This window comes from Bison bison, unplaced genomic scaffold (genome assembly GCF_000754665.1).
Source record: "Bison bison bison isolate TAMUID 2011002044 unplaced genomic scaffold, Bison_UMD1.0 scf7180017864147, whole genome shotgun sequence".
Lineage (NCBI taxonomy): Eukaryota > Metazoa > Chordata > Mammalia > Artiodactyla > Bovidae > Bison > Bison bison.
The window spans coordinates 192,818-220,476 of record NW_011494719.1 but is presented as its reverse complement, the minus strand read 5'-3'; the positions used below and the strand labels follow the sequence as shown (position 1 = coordinate 220,476).

The 27,659-nt window shown below is 35.2% G+C and overlaps 1 protein-coding gene across 3 annotated transcripts in view; it reads right to left on the bottom strand.

The window, feature by feature from the left end:
• The window catches only part of PHF3 (PHD finger protein 3), an 83,072-nt gene that overhangs the window by 8,099 nt on the left and 47,314 nt on the right, over positions 1–27,659 (bottom strand). For all 3 annotated transcript variants that reach the window (XM_010840807.1, XM_010840805.1, XM_010840806.1), the window contains 11 exons: positions 22,047–23,799; positions 15,745–16,054; positions 13,205–13,388; positions 10,092–10,239; positions 9,853–10,009; positions 8,476–8,592; positions 7,187–7,318; positions 6,472–6,607; positions 3,903–4,098; positions 2,637–2,784; positions 278–367 (listed from right to left, as the gene is read on the bottom strand). In XM_010840807.1, coding sequence (XP_010839109.1) covers positions 278–367; positions 2,637–2,784; positions 3,903–4,098; positions 6,472–6,607; positions 7,187–7,318; positions 8,476–8,592; positions 9,853–10,009; positions 10,092–10,239; positions 13,205–13,388; positions 15,745–16,054; positions 22,047–23,799 — 3,371 coding nt within the window. The remainder of the gene's footprint in view (positions 1–277; positions 368–2,636; positions 2,785–3,902; positions 4,099–6,471; positions 6,608–7,186; positions 7,319–8,475; positions 8,593–9,852; positions 10,010–10,091; positions 10,240–13,204; positions 13,389–15,744; positions 16,055–22,046; positions 23,800–27,659) is intronic.

Below are 27,659 nucleotides of genomic sequence, written 5' to 3'. Positions count from 1 at the left end.
AATGTCTATAATCAAAGCAAGGCAACATTCCAGAATGAATCTCAATACTTATTCTAAAACATTCCTTTCAAAACAATGATAGAAATCACTGAGACAGCATACCAAAAGTGGGAAAAGAAAAAAAAAAAAAAAAACTAAAGGAATAATGGGTTTGAGCCTTAGCCAATGGCATATTATGTCAATATAGGTCCTCCCTAGGGGACCTTGCATAAGAAATCTCAGTGGTTTACTTTTCAAATATTTTCACATATTGGTAGAGAGAAAAAGTGCTCCTCACCTTGGTTCCTGAGGCTTTAATTTTTTCCACATAATCCCAAACTGTCTGAGGTGATATCCTACCACCTACTTGAATACTATCTGGTAGGTCCTGTGGTAAAAAATGAAGGTGATCAATGTATACAGTTTATCTTCATTATAATATCTATACTTCATACAAATTTAGCTCTAAGACTAATTTGAAAAATGATTTTAAAAAAGATTATAAAATACATCAATGAATATAAGAAAATATAGGGAGAGCAATTAGGCTTTACCTCAAATGTCAACTCCAAATAACTGAGGTGGATGCTCAAATACAATTAAGAAAGAATCTCAGGTCAAGAAAAAGCAGCAGTGCCAGCATCCCATTCTGACAACCCAGGAAGAATACAGCAGACTTCAGAATATTAGGGGGCACTGTTTTCCCCATCTTTTTTTTTTTTTTTGGTGATAGTGAACTGGGGTATGCCTTAATCACTAACAGCTGGATTTCAGCAGTTATCAAGTTTAACTATACAGTATACTTTTGCACAGAAGAGAATAATATTGTAATAATGCAAGGTTCATTTTTTTTTAAAGGCCCAATCTAAGAAAAGAGGACTATATATAAAATCAATTATGAGGTATGTAGTTAAGAATATTTGAAACTTTAATCAGTATATTTGTTTTTTGATGAAGACAGAAAAATCATAATCAATATTAATTCAATTAAATTTAAATAATTAATTGCTTTAAATAGTTTATTTAGAATTTTAGTCCAAATCACACTAGAAGTAAGTAGGAAGCAGAGGTGGAGTTCTGAAAAACAACCACATATAAACTGGCTCAGAAAAAAGAATAATAGTTTTGTTTAAAATTAAAAGGTTTCCATAGTTTAGGATTTAATTATTCATTTAAAAGAAGCGTTATTTTCACTGTGGACTGATCTAGACATTTAGAAGACTAATTATGCTATAAGAAAAGCATAATGGGTCTATTGAATTTTTTTCGTATAAAATCAATGTGTTTAAAATATTACTTCCCAAGCAAACTATATGCAAAAGTAATAACTAAGTTGTTTATTAATCAAAAACACAACTAGACAAATAAGTTTATAGATTAGATAAGCAATATTACACTGACTTAAATTAATTTCATTCTAATACAAAGAACAGTTTATCTTAGTCTTAAAAGAAAACAGGCATATGTAAGATTTATGTCTTATAAAACACTGAAAACTTTGCCTTTATGGTCAGCAGACTGAGAATGGATAGAAAATTTAATGTTAAATAGCATAATAGCAAAAAGTAATCTCAACAAAAATACAGTACACATATGCTGATTTATTTTCCTTTTTGCATAAACACAGAAAAGTACAAACTATTCAAAAGAATTTTAAAAAGTCGTACTTTCTCATTTGTCATATTACTGATATAATATTGTATATACTATAGTACTACAGCTGCTTATTTCCCACAAATGCTGCTTACTAGTCCTTTCCTATTGTCTCAGGTATAAAATCAACCAAGGGCACCACTGCAGCAACCACGATCACTGACCTCAGGACTGTCAACTAGCTGGAAAGTTTCAACTAGGCAGTTGACCCTTGAACAACATGGGGATTAAGGGTGCCCATCCTCTGTGCAGTAGATAATCTCAGTGTAACACATAGTCGGCCTTCTGTATTCACAGTTCCACATCTGAGGATTCAACCAACTGAAGGTCATGTGGTACTGTGGTATTCACTATTGAAAAAATTCATATATAAGTAGACCCAAGTAGTCCAAACTCATGTTACTCAAGGCTCAACTGTGGTCTTTACCTCATTCACAGAAATGGGCAGGTAAGAACCACAGTCATGAAGTTGTGGAAATACAAGCAATAGGGGAATCAGAAGACTTGTTAATAATGAAAAGTCTTCCCAACAGACTAGCACTGGAGGCCATAAACATGTTAATCTTTATGTAAGTCTGTATTTCAAGAAAAACTTAGATATCCATGCAAAATATCCATTGATTTTTAATTGATATAGTGAGTACATCTTGGAAAGAGTAAGACATGGATTTAAAACTTTCAGAGAACAACTTTCTATAGTTCTGAAACTCTACTTGTGAACTTATAATTACATTAATTCAATGTTTAAGAGTCACTGTCAATAAATACTTTTACCATGAATGAAAATAAATATTTTTATTATTTTATTATGCAGTTTCCTTGCCTTTTGCCTTCAGAAACAGTTGATAGATTAGATAAGCAATATTACACTGACTTAAATTAATTTCATTCTAATACAAAGAAGAGTTTATCTTAGTCTTAAAAGAAAACAGGCATATATAAGATTTATGTCTTATCAAATTTATGTCAACCCAGGCATAGAAGAGCAGAAAAGTTTACAATACCTCTGTCAAGTATTCAGGGGAACCAGATACTGGGTAGGCTTTGGTAACAAATTTTGCTACAGATGGCATGTTGATAAAACCTTTCCAGATGAAGTTCAATCGAGCCAGGAAGGTACACTCAACTTCAACAGTTCCAGGCATCTCTGGGCTAAAAAAAAAAAAAATGACATTAAGAAATTTTCAGCCTAAAGATCTGCTCATGATAAATGTATATTCTACTTGCTCATCAATTATTTCACTTTAGCATATCAAGAAGGCCAAAGTAGGACTTCTCTAGTGGTCCAGTTGTTGGGAATCCATCTGCCAAAGCAGGAGACACACATTTGACCCCTGGTCTGGGAAGATCCCACATGCCACAGAGCAACTAAGACCATGCACCACAAATACTAAGCCAGCACTCTACAATTACTGAAGCCTGCATGCCTAGAGCCCATGCTCCCCAACAAACAGAAGCCCCCACAATGAGAAGCCCATGTATTGCAACTAGAAAAAACCTACATGCAGCAACAGAGACCCAGCAGAGCCAAAGTAAATAAATGAATCAAAAGGCCAAAGTACATAAAGCTATGATTAAAGAGTTTATATTTTCACTTCATAAAACACACTCATATTAACATACTCATGTTTTACATGATTTTCTTCTAGACTGGCTTAGGTGGACTAATGGGGTCCAGAGAAATGCAAGCAATTTTTCTTTAATTCTTGCCTTTTAGGAAAGACTTATTTCTTAGACTTATTTATTGCCTCTTAGGACTAATATAATGAAAGAGAGCTTTAAAGTCAAGTCTGCTGCTGCTGCTAAGTCGCCGTCAGTCATGTCCGACTCTGTGCGACCCCACAGACAGAAGAACAACAGGCTCCCCCGTCCCTGGGATTCTCCAGGCAATAATACTGGAGTGGGCTGCCATTTCCTTCTCCAATGCATGAAAGGGAAAAGTGAAAGTGAAGTCGCTTAGTCGTGTCCGACTCTTAGCGACCCCATGGACTGTAGCTTACCAGGCTCCTCCGTCCGTGGGATTCTCCAGGCAAGAGTACTGGAGTGGGGTGCCAATGCCTTCTCCGAAAGTCAAGTCTGCACATACTCAATTCTAACTTTTAGAGTCTTTAAAAATCTCAATTAGTTGAAAATAAAGGAAGGTACAGTTACCATCTCAAAAGAAAGGTTCCTTTCTTAAGAAACATGTCACTTTTCTGCTTCTGAAGACTTCCAAGTACAAACTAGCAAAGAGAGATAAAGATTAGAATTTATAACGAAGGGAAAATTACCGTGGAGCAGGAGAGAATGTTGACTTTGGAGATTCTTGTTTCTCCTCTTCGAAGAATTCAGAGGCCAAAATATTTGAGGTTGAAGACAAAGCATCTGCTATACTTTCTGCTTCATTGTCTGAATGTTTACGAGACACGCCAACAACAACTTTCACTTTTTTTGGAGAAAGATCATCTGCAGGTGGTGCCATTCGACCTAAAGCCAGAAAACATGAAAATAGACCACTTTTGTAAACTGAAATTTCTGTAACTTGATCCATTTTCACTTCTAGAGTTATTCACTTTCCCTGACTGCACTGCTGCATACTGGGGATAGTTTTTAACTATAATCATTTCTCACAATGATTTATGGAACACACTCTCTTATTGATGTGGAAAAAGAGAACCTTAAACAACTCAGACAAGCTTTTGAAAAGGAAACATTATAACCATACCCTAAAACAGGTAGTCTGATCCCCTAGCAAACATTTTTTAAACTAAACTATACCAAATTCGAACAGTCTTGAGAGGTAATGTGAAGACCAAGTAAAACAAATCTGTATATTACATCATATTACATACAACAGCAATTCATGACATATGCATACTGCAAAGTGACTTAATTATTTACTAAGAATGAAAAACACTAGTAAAGTTTAGAAAATGACACTAGTTTCACCTACAGAACCACAAGAAAAAATCATTCCACCTTTCTAAAAATAGGTCAAGTCTAGTAGTGTTTAACAAATGTATTGTGGGCTACCATTAAATCTGAGATATTACAATATTAAATATTACATTGATTATAAATGTTACAATGTTAATCATTAAAATTAATAGAAATTAATAGATTCAAAATAATAGAAAAATTACTAAGATTTTTCCCAGACAAAACAAACTAATGAGTACACTAAAAATACTATGACACTATAAGATAGCTTTCTTCAGGGATAACAATATCTAAAAACACCCTGTCTTTAAGTCTTTACCATTGTATACATTGTAAAAATATGAACACACCATTCCTAGAAGACATTATTTCTATTATCAGAAAGTTACCAAATTTATAATACATTTCAGTCGGTCTCTAATACAGTGATGGAGGACAGCATACGGATTAACCTAAAGAATCTTTCATCTCACTGAACAAAGTCATACCACAGTAAAAAAATTAAAACTGAGAGTAACAACTCTAGAGTTAATTTAAAAAACGATTAATCCTCCATCGCTCCCAATAAACTGAATATAAACTTTCTCAACACATTCCATTTTCTTTTCTCCACATCCCCATTTCTTATGCCCTAAATCCAGTCAGTCTCCAACATTCTATCAGTATTACCTGAGTATCTCAAAGCTTACTCACCTCCACCTCCAATGCATCCACTTTAAATAAAACCATTTCATCTCCGTCTTGCACCAGTGCATAAAGGTCTACCACTTAGCTTCCTTCACCATAATATCTACTCAGAGTCAAAGAAATCTTCAAAATTCCAATCTGATCATGTCACTCCCCTGATAAACACCCTTCAATCACTATCCACTGCTCTTAGATAAAAGACTAAAATCTTTAATATGGCTTACCAAAGAAGGTTTTCAGTAGTTTTCATTGTAATTTGTAAAGTATACTTTACATCATGATCCATAAACATACATACACACTCCAAATACCCGTGTGTTTGTAATGTGTGTAATACATGTACATATGCATGTGTGGAGTTTTTTGTAATATGGCAAATAGATGGGGAAACAGTGGAAACAGTGACAGACTTTATTTTCTTGGGCTCCAAAATCAGTGCAGATGGTGACTACAGCCATGAAATTAAGACGCTTGCTCCCTGGAAGATAAACCATGACAAACCAACACAGCATATTAAAAAGCAGAGGCATAACTTTGCCAGCAAAGGTCTATATAGTCAAAGCTACAGTTTTTTTCAGTAATCCTGTATGGATGTTGAGAGTTGGACCATAAAGGCCAAGAGCCAAAGAATTGATGCTTTTGAACTGTGGTGTTGGAGAAGATTCTTGAGAGTCCCTTGGACTGCAAGGAGATCCAACCGTCTATCCTAAAGGAGGTCAGTCCTGAATATTCATTGGAAGGACTGATGCTGAAGCTGAAACTCAATACTTTGGCCACCTGATACGAAGAGCTAACTCATTGGAAAAGACCCTGATTCTGGGAAAGATTGAAGGCAGGAGGAGAAGGGGACGACAGAGGATGAGATGGTTGTATGGCATCACCGACTCAATGGACAGGAGTTTGAGCAAGCTCCGGGAGATGGTGAAGGACAGGGAAGCCTGGCATGCTGCAGTTCATGGGGTAGCAAAGAGTCAGACACAACTGAGCGACTGAACAACATAGTCTCTCAAAATTGCACTTATCTTTATCAGTGTAATTCACTGTGATGTTTCCCATTTTCTGTTTTTGTTTGTTCTGAAATGCTAGTCATTACTCACTAAACTGATTTCACTACTACCCTTTAAATCATAGACTAACTCACACCAACACTGGGGAAACAAAAGCCAACTTAAATCACAAGTGTCCACATTTCAAAATGAAAGCAAGATTTTAGGAAGAAATAATTCCAATTACCTATGCAAATTTTGCAGTTAAGATCAAAAAGATGCTGTCTGTGTTGACTAGTGGTATCTTTAGACATCGAGTCAACCTCTCCTTTTTGTTTTTCAGATCCTTCTGTCTTCTCCATTGACTTATTAGCTGTAGGTTCCTAACAAAAGTAAAAGTAAAAATTAGGTTAACAGAAAAAAGTTGGTCTCAGTTATATATGAACTTGTATTTCATACTGCTATTTTTTCCCCAAAATGAAACTGTCCCAGTCATATGTTGTTTCTCACTATTTCTTTAAAAAATAAGTGCTAGATGTTAATTATGACATAAAATGGAGTAAAAACTCAAACATTCCTATTCTCCAAGGCCTCAAATAAGATTTCATATTATTACCTCACTGATGTTTGAAAATAAGAAAAGTCACACCAGATCTCAAAGTACAGTCTGCCTAAGAAGCAACTACAGAGTTTAAGGCCTACTAAGAAAATTTCTAAATCATAAAGACCCTAAGAATCTACCTTATCAAGTGTTTAACTGTCTGTGTCTGATGCAGGTGGTCTGTACGCTTCATAGAGAGAAACAATACTTTAAACACTCTCAAAAAACCATCAAACTACTCTAATAAACACAGTTTAAAAAATTATTTTTTCTGCTTTAAGAATATTAGGCAAATAAACCTTTTCTGAATCCTCATGTTTTTGGCACTATAAAACATGCTATTTTTATCATCATCATTTACCTGAATCTCCATGGCTGCCTCCTGTTCTTTCATTGGAGCATCACTCTCAATTTCTATCTCACCTTTATGTGTTATTTTTGTGATAGGTCGTCTTTCCACTTCTCTCTGCTCTTTCTCAATCATCTCTATGGTCTAACAGGAAATATTTTAAAGAAATACTTTACAATTAAAATCATAGATGGTTTTTAACCTTTAGTTTGTCTGTCAAAAAACAAATATATACTGAGTACTTGCAAATGTCAGAGATTGTTTTAAGTGCTAGGGTTTTAAGAATGAGACCTCATATCTCAGCCCAGAAAGGTTTCAATATATAGTGTGTGTGTGTGTGTGTGTGTGTGTCGCTCAGTCGTGTGTGTGTGTCGCTCAGTCGTGTCTGATTCTTGCAACGCCATGAACTATAGCCCAGGCAAGAGTACTGGAGAGGGTTGCCATTTCCTTCTCCAGGTCAATGTATAGTAACTGGAGGCAATTGAAGTGCAATGTTATTTGCAAAGTGATGAAACATAATATTTACATTTAAAATCTGCTTTCTAATCTACTATTTTAGCAGCTGCCGCAGAGAAATAAATGAGAACAAGCTCCTCTTAGGTTCTTAACCTGATGTTCTAACACTCCCCAGAAGTTAAATCTGGAACACTGTCACTTAACAAAAAGTATTTCTGTGACTATGAACTTTCATACATGACACTTCAGGATCACATTTTATCAATAAATTTGTAACAGGGGAAAAAGAAGCCCTTATTTTTCAAAGCATTTGGTATTTGAAACTGAATATTATGGGGTTATAAACATAAACTTTTTCATTCTGACTTAATTTGGCTGTACAAATTACCAAAATTCATAATCTTCAAATTGTGTTTGTGAAATGTGCAAATGTGAGTGAGAATAGACTGACCAATTTTTCCACCCTTCTGATTTACAAAATATAAGATTATGTAAGCTGATAACTAGAGAAAATGAGGAAAAAGCAGAACAGAAAAGAAAACAGAAAAAATTTAAGAATAGGCTAACAGAGGATGCGGAGAAGGTAATGGCACTCCACTCCAGTACTCTTGCCTGAGAATCCCATGAATGGAGGAGCCTGGTGGGCTGCAGTCTATGGGGTCGCACAGAATCGGACACGACTGAAGCAACTTAGCAGTAATGGAGGATAAGTAATGAGAAGTACAGAACAAAAGGTCTGTAACTGTGTACTCTGAGTTTAATTTCCTCTGTGTATATACCTTTTCTCTGTGGCTAAAAAATGTACGTTTTAATATAGACAAACACATATTCATCGATAATCTTACATGTCTGTTTTCTCTTCGTCTCCAAGCAGCTAACTCTTTAGAAGCTAGCTCTTCTGGACTCATTCTTATAAGGTGATCAGGGGTTACTTCTCCTTTCAGCACTTTTTTAAATAATATCTGGAGGTATTTAAAAATGGGAAGGAGAGAAAACATTTTTAAAAGGAGAAGCTGCTGTATAGAAACATCATAAAGATGCAATTTTGAAATCTGATTTACAAATGTTTAATGATTCACATATCACCTACTACAAATAAAATAAATAACAGCCTTGTGTTCTAGAAACATCAAATAAGGCAGCAAAATAAACATTTTGTATAAAAATCAACACATAATGGAGAAGCATGTATGGTGGTGAAGTTTTTACAACATCTATCCAAAACTGTATTAAGTCTTCCCAGGGACACACACTATCACAACAGCCAACCCATGACTACATAAAAGCTACTGCCTAAAGGAACTTTACTGAACACAGTCTTTCGTATTCTTAAAACTTCTCATCTTTGAACCCTAACAGGCTTTGTGGGAACTCCCAAGCAAAGAACCAATTACAAGAAAAAACCTAAAGGAAGTAAGTATTTACTTGAAGAAAAGTTTTTAGATTATATAATTCAAAAAGTATCTGATCCCCTGGACCATGACAGCAGAATTTACATGAAGATTTTTCTTAAGTAGTAGTTAGAAGACTTCAAGAAAATATCTCATATCACACTTACAGCAAGTATCATTACACAAATTGTTGCACTCATGTGAAAACCTTGTAAAACTTAAGCAAATATTTAAGGAGTTTGAATCTACACCCACAGTCTCTTAAGTCCCAAATAAAAAAACCCTAGGAAAAGATCAGTTATTCAATTAAAGTTTACTCCATTGCTAAAAGATTTTTAAAATTAAAGTCATTTTTAAATTAATAACAATATTTTAAAAGCTATCTTTTTATCAAAATGTAAATTATTTTAAGCAGCGTAGCTCTACTTTCAAATTTAAATCAGAAAGTATTAATTATAGTGTTATAAAATTTTCCTTAACAGATTTTTGAAGATTACACAGGAATCAATTTTTTAATGACCTGGATTAAACAAAGGACATAAAGGAAAGAATTCACATAAATCAGGTTAAGACATATTTAGTATTTTATATTTTAAAAGACACTGTATAACACTAGTCACCACTGTGCAGAATTTGTAACTCAATTCAATAGCAGAAGACTTTATTAAAATTACTGGTCTCACTTCAAGAAATAAATTATAGATCTAGTGTGTTAAATTATTAACCCCTACGTGTTGTGTATGTGCTCAGTAGGAAAGCTGGGAACATAAATGTCCAGACATGAACAAAATATACTTACGTTAAAAAAAAAATATATATATATATACTTACGTTGTTTTTAGGATCTTTCAAATTGAACATCAAACTTCTATATTTGTTCTTATATTTAGCATCTGTGTCCCGAAAAAAAGAGAAAAGCTCTTTTTCAATTTTTGTGGCAACTTTTGCTGCCTTTTCCTCTGGTACCTTCAAATTTGAGTCTGTAAGTCTTAAAATTAGAATAACTCAATTATTTTTCAAATACATGAAGCGTACATTATTCAATCTTCTACATTATCAATGTGTGTTACCTTTTCATAAGAATGTCTTTTAGAGAATGCCGGACACTCTGTCGGATCTGGTCTGCAGAAGGCTTGGAAGCAGGAACGGCTGGAGGATGCACACCAGGCAGTCCCTTTTCAGTTTTCTTCTTCTTTATCTCCTGCTTCTCATGAGCACCTAATTTAAATGGATATCAAAACTCACTAAGCTGCTTTTAAAAAAATATTTTCCTTTTTAATGTACAATATAAGTTTATAACAGAGCTGACTGATTAAATATCACTACTTTTAGGGACTTCCCTGGTGGTCCAGGGGTTAAGACTCTGTGTGTCCACTGCAGGGGTGCAGGTTCCATCCCTGGTTGGCAAACTAAGATCCCATGTGCCACGAGAAAAAAAAAAAAAATCCCTTTTTTTAAATCATTAGATCAGAATCCATATCCCACATTGAAATATTCTTGACAAGGAAATTCTAACCTATGTATGATGACAGATGTTAACTAAACTTATTGCAGTGGACCATTTTGCAATATATACATATATCAAAACATTATATGGTACAACTGAAACTAATGTTATATGGCAATTATACATAAAAAAAAAAAGTTCTAAATGAGTTTTACTTAGAAACTAAGTTCCCCTGGAGAAGGGAATATATATGTTGTTGTTTAGTCACTCAGTCTTGTCTGACTCTTCTGCGACCCCATTGACTGCAGCCCACCAGGTTCCTCTGTCCATGGGATTTTCCAGGCAAGAATACTGGAGTGGGTGGCCATTTCCTTCTCCAGGGGATGTTCCTGACACGGGGATCAAACCCATGTCTCTTGCAGTGGCAAACAGATTTGCCACAACTGAGTCACCAGGGAAGTTCATTTTATTTTTATATATATCCACACAATGTGATCAGATAGCCCAAAATGTACCTTTCCCTTGTAGCCTTAGCATCTTTATTCTCTCTCCTTTAAACATCTACATTGACAAAAACGATAACCTGGTGAAAGCTAACTTTTATCCTTCACCCAAATAGCCTACAAACAGCTAAAGATAACTGGAGAAAGCAAGAACTGGTGCTAACAGATCTCACTTTAAATTTATAACTAAAAATCTCAAGTGGATAGCTCAATGTACTGCCCTAATCCTATTAAAAGGTCCTAGAATTTAAATTTGCTCTCCCACTTTCCAAAACATGTATTTTAGGCTTTTTCTTCTTTCTTCTCAAACCAACAATACCTGCCTCTCCAACTTCAACCTCATCTGACTTTCTCACTTCATATTTCACTAAGGAAATAAAAACAATGTAACCTGTTTTCCCATCACCAAACCTACTAACTTCACTCACACGTCCCCGCTCCTTCTGCATGCAGCCTTCCTACTATTACAGTGCATCAGCTGTCCCTTCCTATGACCAACCCCTCCGGGGGAATCCCATCCCCTCTGATCTCAAGGACTTTGAACCTCAACCATCATCTCTCTCCTACCTCATCAAATTCTCTCCCTACTGGATCATTCCCAATAACCTTACAAACATGTTATCTTCTTAAAGAGAAATCCTGACCTCATATCCGCCTCAAGTCACTCAGGTCATTACACCATTTCTATTTCCTTTAACAGCAAAATTCCTAGTTATGCACAATCACCATCTGCACTTCCTCACCCTCCATTCTTCCATCCACCACTACAACTGGCTTTTGGCCCCACTGGTTGGTTGGATGGTTTAGTTGCTAAGTCATGTCTGATTCCTGAGACCCCATGAACTGCCAGGCTCCTCTGCCCATGGGATTCTCCAGGCAAGAATACTGGAATGGGTTGCCATTTCCTTCTACAAGGGATCTTCCCAACCCAGGAATCGAACCCAGGTCTCCTGCATTGCAGGCAGACTCTTTACCAACTGAGGTATGAGGGAAGCCCAAATAGCTATCAAGACTGCATCTGACAGTTGATCATTACTTTCTTCTCAGAACTTAACCTGGCCTCCAGGTCGCCCTGGTCTCTCAGTTCTCTTACATCAAAGGCCATCTCTTGATCTCCTCTGCTGGAGCCTCTCTCCTGCCCAAGTTCTAAATGCTGACATGCCCCGAGGCTTCTGCTTCTGTTCCTTCATCCTCAAACTCGCTACGTAGCTCTTCACATTTAAGTGCATGCTTTAAAGTAACAACTAAGCACCATTAAATCCCAAATTTATACTGCATGGCCCAAAATCCAGACTCATCAGCCAAAGATTTACTCTAAGTATCTCCTTATGGGTCTCTTAGGAAGTATTTCAAAATACCCAAAACATAATTTTTCAATTTTTCCTCCCCAAATCTCTCTCATCTCCACAAAGAACACCAACACTGATCTAATCATCTGCTAAGACTCTTTTTTCTTTCACCTACCTACATCTAACCTGTCACCAAGTTCTACCAAGTCTACTATAAAACGTATCTGAACCTGACCACCTTCACCACCCTTACTGTGCTGTTTCAGGCTACCATCCTTTCTCATAGATCCTGGTAGACTCCTAACCAGTCTACTCTCCTTCTCTCCTATTTCCTGACAGTCCAGCCTCCACAAAAAAAACAGTGAACCAGCATTCCCTATAATAAATTCCTCTAAAGGCTCCCCACTCTATTCAGAATAAACAATAAACTCCTGTCATGGCCTCAGAGTTTCTACATAATTTTCTCTCAACTCACCTTCTGCCACCATTCTATCCCTCATGTATTTGTAACATTCTAACCATTCCACAGGGACCTTCTTGCTCTTCAAATGCAGACTGCTTCCACTTCAAAGCCTTCAGCTCAGCAGTGCCCTCTGTGGATTCCTGCCTCCAAAACAATTCTGCATTCCTTCAGATCCCACTGCCTCCATTTTCTTTGAAACAAATTCCTCCCATTCCCCTTGACCTTGACTCTCTATTCCATTATTCAAGTTTTTCCTCAGTGCCTAAATTCTCTAATTTTTTTTGTCTCCCTATTATTTTATTTATCTCCCTATTATCTGTAATTTCCCATTAGTATTTAAATCTTACTGAGGTTGTTAGTACTTCCCAAGAATTCCAAACAATAATGTCTTATTTCAAGTAAAGTCAATCACCTAAACTATTTTTCTTGCCATTAAAATATAAAAACATTAGTATACAATAATTTCTACTGTTCTTATTACCTGGTTTTGAAGCTTTTTCTCCTGTGCAAATAACGGTTGTAGACTCTTTTGTCATTTTTTCACTTTTTTCTTCTGAGGATCTCCGAGGTAACACTGGTTGTCCCATCTTTCGAAAAGGTGCTAGCTGCCATTTTTTAATTTCACTATCCCTACAGTCTGATGAGTTTTTGCCTTCACCAGATTCCTAGGAAAAATAGTATTTAATTCATTAGAATGAAAACTACTAAACTACCTTTAAAATACAAAGCAACCTTCATAAGTATGTAGATGAAACAAATTAAACCTAATTAGCATGACAACTTTTTAAGATCATGCCCCAGTCTTTGGCCCAGTAACTGTTCTGTGAAGATACACATAACTCTCAACAGCAAGAAGGACCTTCATCCTTTCTTCCAAAACCCACCTGTTAAGCACCTATTTTCTGCAGAACACACAGTAGTCTATAAAAGGGAACCTAAAAACACTGAGATTATATTCCCAATAATTGTACTAGAAAGAAAATTAGATATAAGATTTCCGTTTGTCAGATGTGGATATGAAAAAAAAGAATGGCAGGGAGAAATTGTAAAGATATCAATTATCTATATTTTTCTTTACTACTATCTAGAACAAAGTCATATTTACCTATAAAAGTATCAAATGTTCAGTGTAGCTACAATTATAACCCACAAAGAACTACAAATGAAACCAGAATTTGGAGACCCTTGGAAACAAGTAATATCATATTAATAAGAACATTATGTATAGCAATAAAATTATAGTTTTTAGGAAGACAATATATACAAAAAAAAACACTGATTTTCTCTGGACAGGGAATCCTCTTTTTTATTTACTTATTTTCTACCTCTCCAACTAGAGTTGAGAGCAGGAACATATTTCAATCAGTGATACATACTCAAATCTGGTATCATGCTTGGCACACAATAGGAACTCAATAAATAGTTCAATATAAAATCATAAGAAGTGATCTTTTAAAAGCATATTCCATAAACTAAACTCAGAGTAGTTCAAAGAAGATTCAACAATTCAACATGAAAAAGAAAAGGAAGCAGTAATCACTTCATTCATGTATTTACTTATGAAATCAGACTAACCTCAATTCCGTATCTGGTAAGACTGGCTAGAGGGTTCTTAAAACACTCAGTGTTAATGCTTTATAATGTCTTTTTAGACAAGATGGAGGTTTTCTATGACAAAACAATGTTATATTTCTGAGTGGCCAAGAAACTGTACCCAAGAAATGATGATTAAACATTAAAAGAACCTTCCCAAAGGCTTGCTATGAACCATCTGCGACAGCACTCAGTTCTATATTATCCATTACTTTGGTGCTAATCAAATCAACAGAAAAATAGTAAATATTAGGAGGACATAATCTAATTCTCAGAAAGTCTTGGTAGACAGAAAATGTTGGATGCCACAAGGATTTGGCAAACTGGAATTTAATCCAGATTTGTCACATAAGGAATGTCTGGAAAAACTGCATTTGTAAGTAAGAAAGTTTTAGAGAAAACATGCCTATGTTCTTTAATCTGAATGGTCAGACTAAAAAATTTCCAAGGCTCCTTCCAACTCTATAACTTGTGTTCACTGTATCTTGGAATTATTATATTTGACCATCCATATATGTTTGTTACCAGTGTTTCCTCCCTAGAGCCACTTACAAGAAATCATAGTATAAAAAAGGTAGACAAGGAAAATAAAACTTAATTAGATAAAAGGCTGTGTCCTTTATACACTTCTCCTGTAATTGACTAAATATCTTAAAACTTTTTTTTTCTAATTTTATTTTTAAACTTTACATAATTGTATTAGTTTTGCCAAATATCAAAATGAATCCACCACAGGTATACATGTGTTCCCCATCCCGAACCCTCCTCCCTCCTCCCTCCCCATACCATCCCTCTGGGCCGTCCTAGTGCACCAGCCCCAAGCATCCAGCATCGTGCATCGAACCTGGACTGGCAACTTGTTTCCTACATGATATTTTACATGTTTCATTGCCATTCTCCCAAATCTTCCCACCCTCTCCCTCTTTAGAAAATACAGTAGTTGAAAATGAAAGATGAGGGGAAACTAACTTTTTAAGGCACAACATTATAAGGGAGAAATTATGAAGTAAGGCTTCCAAGCAAATACTGGGAACAAAAATCAAAAGAATTAAGATTACATTTCCTTACAGAGAGAACTCTTGCACTTGAAAATAATAATTCCAAATGTGGTTTTAAGGATTCACAGATATTTATGGACTGAAAAGCTTTTTAGAAAAACTTCTCAGTAAGCACAATTTATATCTAGCCCCACAAGATCACATACACATTCTACCATTGAAAATCCAAATACCAAAGACTTAAGGAATAAATCTGCCTATTTCAAAGATGTCACTAACTGGTTTCACCAAAACTAACAAAACATTTTAAGCAAACCTTCATTTTTGTGGAAAAATAAATGTGAAAATGTACACTACAGTGAAATCTAAAAAATTTCAAATTCTCAGTCTACACAAGTTCTTAAATAAAAAGAATGCGTAATGAGCTCACCCGTTTTAAAATTTTGACCTTGTGCTTCACTGTATCATCTACATACTTGGTTTTATCATTTGTTGTAGTGTGCTTTGGTAACCCAAGCTTTTCATATTCCATTGCTTTATCTTCACTATGGATTTCAACTTTAGCCTGGTTTCTCAAAATATCTGGATCAGCTATTTCAGTCTTTTTATCTTCTTCAGCACAACATTTTACACACACATATTCTTTGTCTTCCTCTCCCATTTGCTGTGCTTGAGAAAGACTTAACCCAACACAATCACCATGAAACCAGTCATCACATCTCCCACAGCCAACCATAAACCTGGAAAGAAAAAAGAACACTCTGATTTGATACATTTTCTAAAAAACCAATGCCAAGTGAGCCTAAATTGAATTTTTTGTATTGTGGTATTGTGCATGTTTTCTGTCCTTACACATTCTATCAGTTCAACAGTGTCCAAGTTCTCCAAGAAAAGAATATTGTATGAAAATGAAACTTTTTAAAGAAGTCAGTATTTCCCCTCTAATGTAAGTGAGAAAATACTGGGGGGGAGGTAGGGGGGGAAGGTTGGTGGAGCACATAAAGATAAAAACAAAGGGCAACTGGTCTGTCTGCATACTGTATGGAATAATTAACATATAGAATAAGGGTATTTCTCCACTGAGAAGAGTGATAAGCTTTGACATTCAACCTATCCAAGTTACATTTACCACATAGACCTGAATTTATACATAAAATTGGAGTCACTTACCCAACTAATTTAAGTGACAAAAAGAAAAACCAGATGCAACAAAAATGCAACTCAAAAACTAACTGAGCCTCACTGACTGTTCCTTATTAACCACCTTAACTATATAACTATTCTTAGAGCTCAAAATATTCTGGTTCATCATGTCAGACTGATTTAGCTTAAGAATTTTTTACATACTTTTGAGTGTGAGCTTACTACTTGACCTTGTACCTCAGATAATAAACCTGTTTTCCCAAATAATGACCAACTATCAACATGAAGATATTACTCTTCAGGCTGAGTTTTCTTTAATTTCCAAACAGTCTCCTTGTAGTTCCTCTTTACTGCATTTTATCTAACAAATAATTTCACTAGCCAATTAAAGACTAAGGGCATATTTACCACTCTAAAAAGTTTGCTTTTTTAACTTAGAATATCTGGAATTACTTTAGAATAAAATAGCAAAACAGATGTATAAACAGCAATTTGAAGGTGAAATTATCTTTTTCACATACTTCTCAACCCACTGTTAAGACAACGACAAAAGCTCACTTAATTATGTTTAACTAATTTTCTTTTTTTCTTCTTCAGGTTAGTAATTCATGGTATATCTGAAAGGTTTAGGAGAATTTAAATACGTTCTTTAATGATCTAAAAACTTTGTGCTGATTTTGATAAGAATAGTGCCACCACCAATGACAAAACTTTGTTACTGTACTTAATTAATCATAGAAGAGGTTATATTAGATCAAATGCCTATTTACAAAAGCCCTGCTGCTGCTGCTGCTAAGTCACTTCAGTCGTGTGTGACCCCATAGACGGCAGCCCACCAGGCTCCCCCATTCCTGAGATTCTCCAGGCAAGAATACTGGAGTGGGTTGCCATTTCTTTCTCCAATGCATGAAAGTGAAAAGTCAAAGTGAAGTCGCTCAGTCGTGTCTGACTCTTGGTGACCTCATGGACTGCAGCCTACCAGGCTCCTCTGTCCATGGGATTTTCCAGGCAAGAGTACTAGAGTGGAGTGCCACTGCCTTCTCCGTACAAAAGCCCTACAAACATATAATTACAGACACTTGAAACACAGTAGACTTGCATATTAAACCATAATCCACGAGTACAAACTGAAATGGTAAAATAAAGCAGCTGGTGGCAACAGATGCCAGTGTAAACTCCTTTTAAAATATTGTCCAGTAAGATGCTAAAGGTAATATACTGGGTGATATAGCCTACTCTCTCTAAATATAATCAGAGGTCCTATTTTAACTCAGACTATAAAATTCAGAGCCTGAGTTTCAAACCTTGCAGGATATCTTGAAATCAAGTCCCTGACTGCAGACCACTCCACTCTTCCATCTCGTGTGCCCTTGTCTATATTGTGGACCAACCACTGCTGTGCACTAAGGAAACTTTGTTTTTTCATGTCTGTAATTCACCATTCTTGAAGTGGTGATACTTATGCTAGCTTTTTAGGGTTAAGTCACCATTTCTTCCATGGTTCATTAAAAAAAAAAAAAAAAATCACTGAAAAACACAAATTAAAAAAACAAAACTCATGCTTTAAGTAAAAATACAGAATATTTTGGATTCATAGCCCTAATGAGAAAACTTTCTAACAATGTGGTATTTGTCTGCAAGATAGAAATGGTTTCTAGGCGTGGAAGATTTTAGATAGGTCTATTGAATGTTTCATTGATACAGATCATATAGCCAACAGAAAAATACAAAGCTTAAAAAATAGAAAAGTTCTTCTATTTCAGACTGCAAAGTTGTAAGAACTCCCATTTCTTGAAAATAACTACCTAGGTTGATTCTTTTGAAATACTGAAGGAAAGCTAATGTGTTCCCCATCACAGATATATTAACAATTTCTTCAAAGCAAGCCTGGAATAGTTTCAACTATGACCATGGCTATGATTTTGTCCCAAATCCAAACCTAACTAACAAACAATAAAGCACATATTAGGAAATTTCAAATCTTTATTTGACCAGGGAAGAGTCACTTTATTATGTAGAAAGTATTCACTATATCACCATACCCCAAGTTTATTCTGGAAATACCTCCTCGAACTTGAGAAGCTCTGAAAAACAAATCTCAAAACTATAGTGCCAACCACAGATGTAATCTTAATGATTTATATTTTATGTAAGTAATATACTTAAATATAATTCTGAAAAACCAAAAAATTACACTGATGAATATTATTACCATGTCCTAAGGGAAAATGTAATTGACTTGAAAATGAAACTGGAGAATTTCAAAAAAGGAAATAATTAGCAGTATTACAAACTTTATAACCATATATATATTTTTTTAAATGGCTTTTCAAAAAAGAGAAGATACATTGTCTTCCCTTTTCATATTTCTCATGGCTTAAAAATGGAATATGGATCAAATAGTGAACATACTCTCCTACTTTCTGCTCTGTCCTTGAAATTCTCATCACCAACAGGCAAAATCACTCAAAGAAGACTATAACCTGGGTGTTAAATATTTCACCAAAAACAATTAACATGTGAAGTTTAGCTCTGAATTAATTGGACCAAGTCAGCATGAAATCAGTTAAATGGAAAACTTTAAAAATATCTGTTGTGTTCTACTACTGTTATATGTTCATACACAAAATTTTAAATCCTATTATAATTTAAACAGTTTAAAATGTAATCCTAATTCTAATCTTTTTGGCACAAATTAAAACATATTCTTAGAAAATTTCCATGTTTCTTCAGAGCAAACCACAAAGGCAACGTTGAGAATTCCTGTTCTTAAAAAGTCACAAACAACAGAGATATTTTAAGATGAGCCATCAGGTTCTAGATATAAAAGTAATTGAGACTGTATTACTGTGAATGTACATGTACTCACTCTTCCCTAGGATAAAATGATTTCCACATAAACACTAAATTATTGTTGTTGTCACTAACAATCTAATCTGCAGAGAAAAATATTTATCTATCAAACCTGTAAACTCCTGAGAAAAACCAGAATCACTAAGAGAAAATTTCCATTTTTAAGAAAAAGGTTTCTTGCTTAAAGCTATGACTCAATTATGCTAAGTAGACTTTTTTGTTTCTAAATTTCATCCAATGAACTAATCTTTTAAAACTGGACAAGAAAGTGTAATACAAACTGAAGATGCAAATGTCACTTGGAGAGGGAGGGAATACTAGAAACTACAACATAGCTATTGTGAAAAGACTAAGATTTCTTCCTTCCAAAATGCCAACCAGTTTATGTTTAAAAAGAAGTTTAAAGGTAACTTTAAAAAAAACGATTAAATAGTCTGGTTTTTACAATAATGAATATGCCTTAGCTGTAAGGAGAATCCGGAAAATAAATGGAAGCTGAAACAGGATGAAGAGTAAACCGTAAGGCAGTCGATGCTTACTGCCTTTAGGACATGTACAGAAGTTTCTTAAGGTCAAATATTACATTTGGCCACGCAATGAACAAATCTGTATTTAAAAATATAATTTCCAAATGGAAGCATAAACATGAAGCTAACCTCAGTTGTATTATATATAAAATGCTGAAGTAATAAAATAACGTTTATAGGAATAAATATATCACAAGTGCTAAAAAAAAAAAGTCACATTAACAAATAGTTTTTACTGAATGTAGCTAGTACATGAGATGAAAGAAATGGATGAAAATTATTTCCACATATGTCCTTCCTAATAAATTCATGTACTTACACATGGATTAAACTAGGAAAATTACATGCTGCATGGCAGTTGCATTTTTTTGAGTAACCTCAGTGTATACAAGCAGAACGCATCAAAGTAGTGAAGGCTAATTAACATGTAAAGAAAAAAACAACCAATAACTTAAGCTTTTTTATTCACATAATTGAAGTAATGAGAAATGTTGCTTCCAAAATTGATTTTCCAATATTATAATATTCATTTCAATTACATAGGGTAAACTCAAAATCCCTACACATCTAATATTAGAATATTAGGTCATTTTCCAGATGGAGACAAAGAAATTCTAGGTTTTATAGGGTAGATTCAAAAGGCAGCTTTAGGTAAAAGAACAATGAGACTTAACACTAAATCTTCGTATTAGGAAAATAACTGATGTTGGTGAAGTGACAGTCTTCATTCAAAAGCCTGGGCAAACTCCTGAGGACCAGGCCATCATAACAGAAGTTATCTCAAAAAAGCTACTTTATACCATGGCTTCCAACTCTAGGCCAAAGTTTCATGCAGAAACTCATTCACTTTAAGGCTTCTATCTGATTACTCTGACAACACGTCAGTGTGATCATTTTTAGAAGATGCTTGCAAAGAAACAAGGTCTTCTAAAATACATAAGGACCATCCAGCCCTTAATTCTCTTAAGCCCACTTTAGAATATTTTAATAAGGTATTTTAAACAAGCAAACAAAAAAGCATAAAGAGCACAAAAGTGAGGGCAAATGTAGCACTATATTCAAATAAGTCAGAAGTTTTAAAAACTGGGAATATGCTGTTATAAAGTAACCGCTGACACTAAAAATAGGCTACAGGCTGAATCACAAATGAAGGAACTTGATATAAAAGTTATTTTTTACAGAACAGCCCCAGCAACTCCCAACCACCATCTTCCACATCAAATAATGTAGTACAGCACACTGCACTAAACTGTCCCTCCCTAAAGAGTTTCATTTTCATACTAACATTCACTTTCATGAGTAAAGATAATATTACAGTGTGTAAGTTATAATGTTCTTTTATTATATCAATGTTGTTAGAAGTTCCAACAGCAATCTCAACACTTGAACAGGATAATCTTGTAGCTGAAAACTCCACTTCATCTCTTGTTCTCTTTTTCTGAAAAAGCTAGCAAATAAAAAATACAGGGGGGGTGGGGAGGGGGCAGAGGGGAAGCGGAGAGGATGGCAGTGTCATAAAACTAGGGGTAACACTGAGTCCTGTGGAAAGAATGTCAAGGGCAGCAGTATAAAATCACCTCCTAAAAGAGGAGAATTCACAGGAAATCCAAATCACTAAAATAGCAAAAAACAAAATATATGTTTCACTCCATCCCATGTTACATACAAAATCCCCCTGGGTAATTTAATAGTTGTTTTAGCTATCAAATTTCATTCTAAAGTCAAGTTTGATAGTTATAAAGTAGCAGTATTAAGTCAGAGTAACTGCTTCATTAAAAATAAACAAACAAAAGTGTATGTGTGTATATATATATAAAATTTCCATTATGCCCTTCACATTTTATTACTAATTCTTTTCAAGCCAAACAAAATAACATATAACTTACAGGCCCAAAGCACTATAAAAATTTTCTGATTTTTTTTTAAGATGCAATGACTAAGTTACAGTCTAACTGATTACAATGACAAAACAATTCCATATATATCAGTTTTTGGTCAGACTATGTATTTTAAAGTGTTCTAGAATACTGAACAGTGGCTCCATCTTTCTATCATCCAGGACTGAGGGGGGGGTTTTGTTTTTGCAAAAGTCTTTGCATATTAAATCATCTTTCTATAAAAAGTTCTCCCACTAATCTCACTCTAAAAAATAGCAATTTCTCTTTAATATACATATCACATACATACATACACACACACACACACACACCTGTTGCCATGTGGTTTTTTGCAAAACCCACACTGCTTGCTGGGAGTCCAGATATATTTGCATTCGAATGAAGAACTATGATCTAAGCCTTCCCTTTTTACAGTAGCTATGTTGTCTGGAATGAACAACGGTGGCTCATCCAAAGAAAAACTTTTGCTGCTTCTTCTTTGGCGGGGTTGTAGATTCTTCTCAGGTTTTTTTAATTTCAATTTTTCTTCTTCCTTTAAATGTTCTCCACCACCTGCATGCTCCAGCTCTTCCTTCGCGTGACTATTGGTTCTCGCGGCTAGGGTCGGCTGCTGGGGCTTATGGCACTGTTTCTGACTGGCCTGCAATGAGTGTCCAGTTTGTACAGAATGGTGAGGTTCTTTAGAGCAACTAGGGTGACCATGAGGTTTATCACTCATAGAATGAGTTAAGGGTTTGGAAATCTGTACTAAATTTTGATCCTGTGATGTTTTTTTGAATATAGAATGAGTTTGATTTTTCACAGATTTAACCCCAGAAATGCAACTCTGAATCTTTGAATCCTTATCAACTTGTTTTTTTCTCACTTTGACTGGCCTATGAAAATTCTGCTTAGATTCTGATTCATCAGCATTCCGCTTCACACTTTTGACATTAGCTTTAGTTTTGTTATGCATTAATTCATGCTTTGCTGTAGCAACTTTTTTCTGAGTATCTGTGGTCAAGGTTTGCTTAGGATGAATTACAGGTTTTTTATGTTTCGATTTTATGTTTTTTGATTCTAAAGAAGAAACACTACTTGACTGACTATCTCTATCATCCTGAAGGGTTGCTGTTTCATGAAACTCCATTTTAATATCTTCAACAATATTCAACTGTTCTGAATTTTGGTCAGGTGCATCACAAATAGCATTTTCTAAAGTATTACTTTCTGGTTCAAAAGCACCAGTATTAACCACCTCCAAGTTTGATTTATTAAATCTGGTGCCCTCCAATTGCTTATCATTAGACTCTGTACCTTTACAATAAGCCATTTCTATTTCATTTCTTTGAAATAGAGGGGAGTTCTTAGCTTTAACAGCAACTTCCATGCTATCCTGCAATTCCAAACTACATTCATTTACTTTATCCACAGAACCAGACAAACTGACAAAGTTCTTTTCTGTCTTGTTTGGGTTTGTACAAGCAGAACTGTCAGAGAAAGCATCACAAGATGCAGGTTCCTTAATGACATTGTCATCTTTGTGGGGTAATTTAACTGTCACCTTTGATTCTTGTTCAACTTCTTCTGCCTTCATTTCTTCAACAATAGTCTCATCCATTTTACCTGAAATGGAATCGTTTCGTTCATCTTCTTCTTTATCTGAAAACTTAAATAATGGGCTAACAGACTTGGTTTTACATTCCAGAGTTTCACTTTTCTTTTTTTCAATATTAATACAAGTCTCTGAAAGGAGTGGAGAATTTAACTCATGAGATGGCACATTTGCTTCTCCCTGATTATTACACTTCTGCTCAGAATCTAATCCAGCTTCATCCTTCATTTCAAGACAAGATGAAACTGCTGCTTCAACCTGTCCACTGTGTCGGTTGCTCTTTCTGCTCTCTTTTTGGTGTTCTGATTTCGGTGATATACCAGCTTCTTCTTTAATCTGACACCTTTCTGGTTGTTTCACGCCTACTTTAGGGGCAGACACAGTCTTCCCAGATGCCTTTTTTGTGCTATTTAAAGGTGCTGCATTTGAACGCTTGGCAATAGTGCTTTGTCGCAAATTTCTTACTTGTTCTATCACAAGGGAAAAAAATAAATAAAAATAACTTAGTTATGTTGTCATGTGTTTTTATTTTTATTTCAGTGCAATTTATTCTGAGCTATAAAATTCATTTTCCCATTTCAATGAAAATGTACTAAATATCTACTCGTGATGGACCATATTTTAGATATGTTAAATTTTATAATTAGCAAAGTTCTATCAATTCTGAGGCAGGAAAAAAACCTCTATAAAATTCAGACTGATATTATACTTTACAATAAGACAAATATTTTTTATCAAGTTTCCTTTTTATAAAAATAAGCTGAGACTAAAATTAATTAAGATCCTTTATATTACTACCCATTTCAAACAAGGTTATCATACAGTTTTAAATATTAAATACCTTTAAATATATAAAACCAAACAAATTCAAGTGCAATTAAATCTAAACTAAACCATCTATCACAATAGGATCTGCATGAGTTTCATTACAGCCTCAAAGGAATTCTAATGCCCTTATAAATGTACTTCCATTGTATCTCCATTTTAGCATTCAATCTATTCTTTCACTAGTTTAAATATACCAAGAAGTCAAATATACACTGAAGTACACAGATCAACCAAAAAAGAAATTATATTTAAAAAGACTGAAACCAAGAAAATGTTTCAGAAGGGAAAATGCGGAAAGTATGAAAATAATTTACTGGATACATCCTCCAAGGAAAACAGAAACACAATGTGAAAAGAAATTGGAAAGAAAGCTAAATAATTCACTAAGAAAAAAATATAACAATTCACTAAGCAGAAAAACAACCCACAAACTGAAATACAAAATAAGGAGCTATATATCCAAGCCTACGCATATCAATACCTCTGAATCAACTCTGCAGGAAAACTAAAAGTCACCAATTTAAAAAAGCCTCTTTCCTTTTTAACACAAAACCCTACAATGCAATTTAGAACATTCTCCTAATTTGTCACGTATCACTAACCCTGAGCTGTGACTGTCTTACAGAAGGCGTTACGTGTCCTCCTCCGTCTCTAACTTCCCTAGAAAATGCCTGCAGTCACGACACTCAAGTGTCCCCGTTTGGATTATAAATTATATGGTCATCCTAACCTTAGAGACCTTTCCTAATCCCCCCAAGACTTGGTACAATATCTAGTCTTCAGGTAGGTACCCAACAACTTTAAAAAATTACTTCCTGGATTATGAACCACTCAAGCTCAGATACATGAACATTTTTAAATAACTAAAATTTTTATGATTTGTTATCAATACTTTGATGATTTTTAAAGTTTTGAAAGCACTCTGTAATAATTTATAACTCTACTATATTTATCTGCCCTGAAATAAATGAAAAACTTTTAAAACCCATTATCTAAGTGGTTGATAAATGAATAGCACATACAACTGTGAAGGTATTTAAACAAAAAGCTATTTTTCAATAGTAATTGATTACTTAGCAAAGGATAATTTAACTATCTCCTCTAACTATGAACTGCCTTAGTTTGAAGCCAGACTACATAGGCCACACATTTATCGTTGTCTGTAATGTTCATTCTATTCTTTCATTTCTCAAAGTCACAAATATCTACCAAATAACCAATTAAAAAAAAAAAGTGAGGAAAAGATAAGTAAATATATACATCTCAGTTAATTTACTTCTTAAACCCCACATCAAAACTATCCAAAACTACAAATCTAAAAGAAAAGGAAGAATAAGGGTAAACAGGGACAATTTAGGAAGCCAAAGAAAGATGATCAAACACTGATGCAGAAAATCCCCCCAAGGTAAACACTAACTGGCAGGGCTGGCCAAACCAACACCACTGGCATCTCCAAAGGTTTAGGAACTGGTGACCCCAGATAATCCTAAAACAGGGAGGAAGGCAGGCAGTTCACATGAGGAATTGAAAGCCAAGCTATTTAAGAAGCAGTTGGACCCCACGTTCCCTCTCCTCTGTTCCATCTACTGGGCAACTGCTCTTCCCAGTTTCTTATCCAAGACCAGAGGCTTACTCTTTAAGGAGTATAAAAACAGTTTCAAGACTAAGGAACATTAAGCACAAATAAGAGTGGCTGTAAAGTACACTGAAATTTTTAAAATTATGTGAATCTCTATGTGCTGAAAGCTGAGATGCCCCCGTCAGCTTCCCTAAAGGGTTTCCATGTATGCTAGTAATCTAACAATCTAAATTCTAATATCAGGGATTCTTCCAAAAAGTTACACAGCCAGATTAACATAGAGAATGCTCACAGTCAACAAAACATTAAACACTGAGCAAACTACCAATGATCAGACATTTTAGGAAAGTCTCTTAACATGAAAAACAGAAGCAAAAAAATAAAAGAAAAAGGAGAAGAAATTTTAAAAAGTTTAAAACACTGTTAAGTAGATATAAGCATCTGAATGCAGAGTTCCAAAGAATAGCAAGAAGATAAGAAAGCCTTCCTCAGCGATCAATGAAAAGAAATAGAGGAAAACAACAGAATGGGAAAGACTAGAGATCTCTTCAAGAAAATGAGAAGTACCAAGGGAACATTTCATGCAAAGATGGGCTCAATAAAGGACAGAAATGGTATGGACCTAACAGAAGCAGAAGATATTAAGAAGAGACGGCAAAAATACACAGAAGAACTGTACAAAAAAGACCTTCACGACACAGATAATCACGATGGTGTGATCACTGACCTAGAGCCAGACATCCTGGAATGTGAAGTCAAGTGGGCCTTAGAAAGCATCACTACGAACAAAGCTAGTGGAGATGATGGAATTCCAGTTGAGCTATTTCAAATCCTGAAAGATGATGCTGTGAAAAGTGCAGACTCAATATGCCAGCAAATTTGGAAAACTCAGCAGTGGCCACAGGATTGGAAAAGGTGAGTTTTCATTCCAATCCCAAAGAAAGGCAATGCCAAGGAATGCTCAAACTACTGCACAATTGCACTCACCTCACACGCTAGTAAAGTAATGATCAAAATTCTCCAAGCCAGGCTTCAGCAATACGTGAACCGTGAACTTCCAGATGTTCAAGCTGGTTTTAGAAAAGGCAGAGGAACCAGAGATCAAATTGCCAACATCCGCTAGATCATCGAAAAAGCAAAAGAGTTCCAGAAAAACATCTATTTCTGCTTTACTGACTATGCCAAAGCCTTTGACTGTGTGGATCACAATAAACTGTGGACAATTCTGAAAGAGATGGGCATACCAGACCACCTGACCTGGCTCTTAAGAAACCTATATGCAGGTCAGGAAGCAACAGTTAGAACCGGACATGGAACAACAGACTGGTTCCAAATAGGAAAAGGAGTACGTCAAGGCGGTATATTGTCATCCTGTTTATTTAACTTATATGCAGAGTACATCATGAGAAATCCTGGGCTGGAAGAAGCATAAGCTGGAATCAAGATTGCCGGGAGAAATATCAATAACCTCAGATATGCAGATGACACCACCCTTATGGCAGAAAGTGAAGAGGAACTCAAAAGCCTCTTGAGGTAAGTGAAAGAGGAGAGTGAAAAAGTTGGCTTAAAACTCAACGTTCAGAAAACGAAGATCATGGCATCTGGTCCCATCAGTTCATGGGAAACAGATGGGGAAACAGTGGAAACAGTGTCAGACTTTATTTTGGGGGGCTCCAAAATCACTGCAGATGGTGATTGCAGCCATGAAATTTAAAGACACTTACTCCTTGGGAGAAAAGTTATGACCAACCTAGATAGCATATTCAAAAGCAGTGACATTACTTTGCCAACAAAGGTCCGTCTAGTCAAGGCTATGGTTTTTCCAGTGTTCATGTATGGATGTGAGAGTTGGACTGTGAAGAAGGCTGAGCACTGAAGAATTGATGGTTATGAACTGTGGTGTTGGAGAAGACTCTTGAGAGT